The sequence below is a fragment of the Cyprinodon variegatus genome, unplaced genomic scaffold, assembly GCF_000732505.1.
Source record: "Cyprinodon variegatus isolate N-32 unplaced genomic scaffold, C_variegatus-1.0 Scaffold38, whole genome shotgun sequence".
NCBI lineage: Eukaryota > Metazoa > Chordata > Actinopteri > Cyprinodontiformes > Cyprinodontidae > Cyprinodon > Cyprinodon variegatus.
The window spans coordinates 1,538,493-1,544,293 of NW_015150491.1; the positions used below are offsets into that span (position 1 = coordinate 1,538,493).

At 36.8% G+C, this 5,801-nt stretch overlaps 1 protein-coding gene across 1 annotated transcript in view; it reads right to left on the reverse strand.

The window, feature by feature from the left end:
• Positions 1-692, reverse strand: part of ostm1 (osteopetrosis associated transmembrane protein 1) — an 11,122-nt gene extending 10,430 nt beyond the window's left edge. Inside the window, exon 1 of the mRNA XM_015369464.1 lies at positions 174-692. Coding sequence (XP_015224950.1) covers positions 174-677 — 504 coding nt within the window. The 5' untranslated portion in view covers positions 678-692. The remainder of the gene's footprint in view (positions 1-173) is intronic.
• Between the last annotated feature and the right edge of the window lie 5,109 nt (positions 693-5,801).

Below are 5,801 nucleotides of genomic sequence, written 5' to 3' on the forward strand. Positions count from 1 at the left end.
TATATAAATTAAAAAAAAAGTCAGAAAGCAGGTCAGAGGGGGGAAAAAAAGTGGCTTCCTCAATTTATTAGTCACATTACCAAACTCGTGACTGAGTCCACAGCGCATGGACAAACCCAGTTGAGAGCCTACAAATGAAAGCAATGAATATGCATTCGTGTTTTATTTAATACCTGGTCTGATGAGATGTTCATGAAGACCTCATGGAGGCTTTGATAACCTGGGGAGCAGTTCTCGCACACTTTGACAGGTCGAGCAGACGGAACCAGGCAGTCCACATAGGTTACATAGCGCTGTCCGAACAGACGGAGCAGCTCCGAGCAATACTCGCTGATCTCCAGGTCATCGGGGAAGGAGGAGAGCAGACTGATGGAGAACGCAGAGTCCACAGCTGGTTTGAAAACAGGAGAGTTGACCACAGAGGAGCTAGGGCTCGGATAAATGGGATCTTGTTGGGGTTTTGTAGCTGAATCCGAAGCGGTGACGTTCACAGCGTCACTAACTCCAAAAATATAAATATCCACAGCTAGAAGTAAAAAAACTAAAACATATCTGTGCCGAAACATGGCTGGAAAGGGAGCTGCGTTTTCGCCCCTCACTCCAAACAACCCATGACTTCCTCGTTTACAACCAACCGGGTCATGTGACTGGTATTTGAAGTCTCGCGAGAAAGCCATAAGTAACAGCCCTTCTTCTTCTTCCTCCTCTTCTTGTAATTAACAGCCCTTGTTCCACTTTTTAAAGTTAATTTGGCGCTTAGTAAACCGCTGTAGGTGTGCATTACCACCACCACTGATTTAGGGTGTGGACTGAAGCGACGGAAGAAAACAAAAAAATAAAATTAATATAATATCCCGTCAAACAAATGAGTAATTCTAAGAAAATAAGTCAAAACATATATAACATCCTGGATCCATTGTATTTCTTCATTTTCTAAACCCACTTTGAAATTTCAACAGAACTCATTTCTTTTCTATATAGCATCTTATTCTTTCATTTTTTCATAATTTTACTTATCTTAGAAGTTAAAGCAATTGGTTGATATTTATCTGGTTTTGTATTATTCTCTCCTGGTTTTTGTATGGGTAATATTGCTTCCTTCCAAACTTGTGGTAACTTTTCTTCCTTCCACATTTTATTATTTCATGCTAAAAGAATATGAATAAGCAGACCGTTATAACTTTCTCCACGAGGGAAGTGAGAAAGAAATTGGGTGTTAAATCTAAAGGGAGAAAAAGACATAGAGAAAGGAAAGAGTGCACGAAAAGGGGGGGAAAGTAAAAACAAAACAGCAAAAATAGAAAACACAGAAGATATACAGTAACTCCTAGAAGTCTGCCTCCACACCTATATGAGATGAGAGGAGCACAAAACAGAGAAAATAATAACAGCAAAAAGAAGACATCAGACAGCCAAAGTAAGCAAAAAAAACGGTTAAACTTTTCAACTGTTACTTCTTGATTCGATTATACTATCTCCTTGTTTCTGCTCCTACTCTCTGTCCCTGTACTTTTTAAAGCTTTTGTATTATTAACATTACCAGTCATGTGTCATGATCTCTGCACTGATGTCTGATCTTATCACTTATTTCACACACCTACTTAACTCTACCCAGTTCTCATTACTCGCTTATCTGATCCACCTGCATTGGTCACTATAAAACCAGCCTTCAGACCAGTCATCAGTGCCAGATTATTTTGAGCCATTGGTGACTTATTCCAGCATTCTTAGTTCTGATGTCCAGCGGTCCTCTGCTCTGTGAATTGAAACTGGACTGTGACCCGATTCTGTCTTGGATCATCCTTCAGCACTTTATGCCTCTCCGATCTCCTGGCTCTGACCATTGACCATGTCCCCAACCACGTCTTTGTCATTGCTCTACGGCTTAACCTGCTCACTGTCCATAAAAACGAGCCACTAGTGCCACAAAAACTCAACAACCAAAAAAAAAAAAGGTTAGGTTAGTGACCCACACGTTTTTGTGTGAGCACTTTCAGCTAAACGAGGTCACTAACCTGTTTTCTCCTCCTGCAGAGGTTCCTGCTGTAGATGCTGATGCCACCCGTTACGTTTATGCTCTTAATAAACTGTTAAACCTAAACTGTTTGTCTCCCTCAAATACTGGGTCCACCTGTTCTGAGTCTAACACCATGTTGTATTTCTCCTGCCTTTTTTTTTTTTTTACTTCACATCCCCTATATGTCACATTGTGTTGCCCTCCACAGTTACAGCATTTTTCTTGTGTATTTTTAGTACAACATTTGTATTTGGGATTCCCCCCCACATCTAGGACACATTTGCTGTCTTCTACAAACCATTGCTCTGTGACCAAATATTTGACATTTTAAGCATCTTAGTGGAGGAGGTTTAAAGGGCCTAACTGGAAAAGTCAAAAATACCATATAAATGTTGTCTGGGAGTTTGCCTGCTTTAAATTCCAATATTACTTGAAAATATTTTTCCATCAAAATTTTGTAAAAGTCTAGTACCTTTTTGACTGTCTACCTCAGAAATGCTCTTTTTAAGTTTTCCAAATGTTGGCCTGTTGAAATCCCTGTAATCACACCTTTTGTTTTGTTTTCTCCAAAGATGTTCCTTTCTTTCACATACTGTCTATCTGAGTGACTGTTTTTCTGCTCTTTGGTTTTTTAAAACTTTCATCTCAAAAAGTTTTAGCAAAATGTAATTTTAATTCCCTGGATACTTAGTTAAATGTTTTCATCTTCATCTTTATATTTTAGAATAATTTTAAATAATTCTTATTTTTTTCACATACGATCTCACTCGCTTCATCTGAACCTACTTCCTCCGAATGTTTTTTTAATCCCGTCCATACTTCTCTCTTCTCGTCTTTCTCCTTACTTCTCCCTCATCCGTTCACAACCCAAGGCCAATCATTAATAGCAATTTCTTCATCATCATCTTTCTGATTCACCATTCCAGTCCATTCACAGATCAGCTTATGCACACCACCAAATTCAATTTCCATTATCCATTTTAAGCCAACAAAATGAAGCCAAACCTTTTAAATCAAGTAATAATTAGAAGGCAAAATGAATATAGGCTACATCTAGGCTGCTGGTGATACTCATTTTTGTATTTTGTCATAAGAAGACCTATTAGATATACTAATATTCAATCATAAAATGTGAAAAACATGAATAAAATATCAGCTCATTATCAGTAAAAATCGAATATATGTTTGTCATTTATCCATATTAATAATTTCTTTATTCCTCCTGTCAAGTAAGCTTTGACTGGCTGATATAATTGGCAGATAAAATATCCCATATATAGTGACATACATATAGGTAAAAACTTAAATAACTGAATATTCTGTCTATCTATATTTCTAACTCTGGCTGGCTGATGGACTGTATTACTCTATTGTCTTGGTCACTTCAGTTTGAGTGATGGGGGTGTGTAATTGCGCTTGTTGAAAGGAGATATCCCTTCCTCCTGCTTTCCTGGTTATTTGTGGGTTCTTGACATCATGCGTTTTCTCGACATGCAGCAAATAATCATAGAGTCAAGGTACAAACGATCTGGGCTCCAGTCCTGATTGAGATAATTGTCAAAACCCCAGTCGAAATCAAGCGATCGCAGTCAATGGTCGTTAATGCGAAATTAGCGGCTCTTGATAACTTGAGGCCGCATCAATCCCACAGTCATCAGAGCCCTAATGAAAATAAGCAGGGAGAGAAAGCGGCGCTGCGTTCACGGCCCACTCTGATGCCTCCTCTGATAATTCTGGCCCCTGATGCTGCTCCTGCTGCACATGGCACCGGCAGCTCATTAACTCTTCTTCTCCTGACCAGTCCATTTAAATTGTTCAGATATCCCTCTCTGTCTCATCCCTGTTTAAGCAAAGCAACTTAAAAAATAAACAATTACTCCAAAAAATGCAAAGATCCTGCAGCTTGCTGTGACATTTCATAAAAGGGCCTTTGCGTTCTCTATATTATCTCTAGTTGTGATGGTATCTGTGTGAAATAAATTACAAATGCTTTGTTTAACTGTTCACCATGCCTTTCTTGATAATCAGCAGAAAATAGGATTTCTTCACAGAGATGACCAAATAATGCCTTCATTTGCATCTAAGAGACAGAAAAATCCAAAGGGCAAAAAATCACTCAACCACTAATTGGATCCATAAATTAGAGGATGAGATGATGAGGGCTCATCAGGAGGAAGGGATCAGATACAAGTCATAATGGAGCACAATAGTGATATCTTCTATAATATTAGGAAGGAAAGCAGTTGATAAAAGAAACTGATGTGGTATATCAGGAAGACATAGTTCTTTATAGCAAGAGTTGCAGGAGTTTAATTAAATACATTGGACAAAGAAAATCTAACCATGCAACCACTTTAGAAGAAACAGAACAATAATCAAATTTCTGACCTTGAAGTNGTGGTATATCAGGAAGACATAGTTCTTTATAGCAAGAGTTGCAGGAGTTTAATTAAATACATTGGACAAAGAAAATCTAGCCATGCAACCACTTTGGAAGAAACAGAACAATAATCAACTATCTGACCTTGAAGTAGCCCCCTTAGGACCTTCAGATTATGCACAGGAATAGAGGTTGATTTTTTTTATCTCTCCAAAACTACAGCATTAGACAAATTTATTGGCAGAACTTTTAAACACTTGTAAGCAAGATGATAATGGAAGAAAAAAATAATAATAATCTCACCAACAGAATTGAGTTGCATTAAAGTGTGCTGGAAAATGCATTTTCTGTCCTTTAATCACAGATGTAAAACATATTAAGTTTTCCATGGAGCTGTGTGTTTTGATCAGATGAGACTTCAATAGAGCTCGGTTGACCCCATATGAAAAGTTCACTTTCCTCTCTCTAAATGCTGTGAGACCTGTGAGTTTTCTCCAAATCTTTGGACAGCTGTACAGATATCCTGCACTCTCCCTGTAGCTTTTGCATCTACAGAGCAGAGCTTTTCCAACCTTAAATTAAAAAAAAGTCCTGTTTGAGATGTTCAGTGGTACAAAACACACTGAGTAGACCAGACGAAATTAGAACTAACTGCAAAGTTTTCCATCAGATTTTTAGAGATATATTATATATATCTTAAAAACAAACAAAACTGAAAGCACAGGTTTGAAGATTGGGTGGGTTATTGGGGAAATACAGAGCAATAAAAAAATGTCAAATTTGTTGTGCCATTATTTCTTCATAAAGCTTTTTGCATACAATTGCCTACTTTTACAGAGAATTCAAAACATTATTATTAAGCTTTTAATTTGTTTATTCACTATTTTTGTTACCTCTTTTAAGTAACTTTTCATTTACATGATTTAACTGAATAGGGACTTTATATTGTATCATTTATTTTATTTTAACATTTGTATTTTTGTACAGTTGAGTTTGTTTTCAATGATCTATGTTTTTTGAGTTTTTTTTATCTTTTTTTGTTTGTTTTTTTCTTTTGTTATTGCACTGCTGATTAATTTTGCGCATTGCCGTTGTAGTTTTTGTGGAACCAAAAAATAACAAACCAGATTAGACATTTACTGTAAATACATTTCAGATAAAATTTTAGTGAATATACCTATATTAAAGTGCAAACATCATGGCAAGAGCTGTGATAAGTTTATAGAAGTTGTGTGGATGATATAACTAATCTATATTGGTATCAGAAATAAAAGTATTCAAAATAAAATTTCACTTAGGGCCGCATGGAGGATGGAAGATCTCGGATGCTGCCTAATAAGTTGCGAAAAATCTTTGTTGTAAATGCAGTTAATGTGGTATAAAATCTGCAAACATTATTGTGGC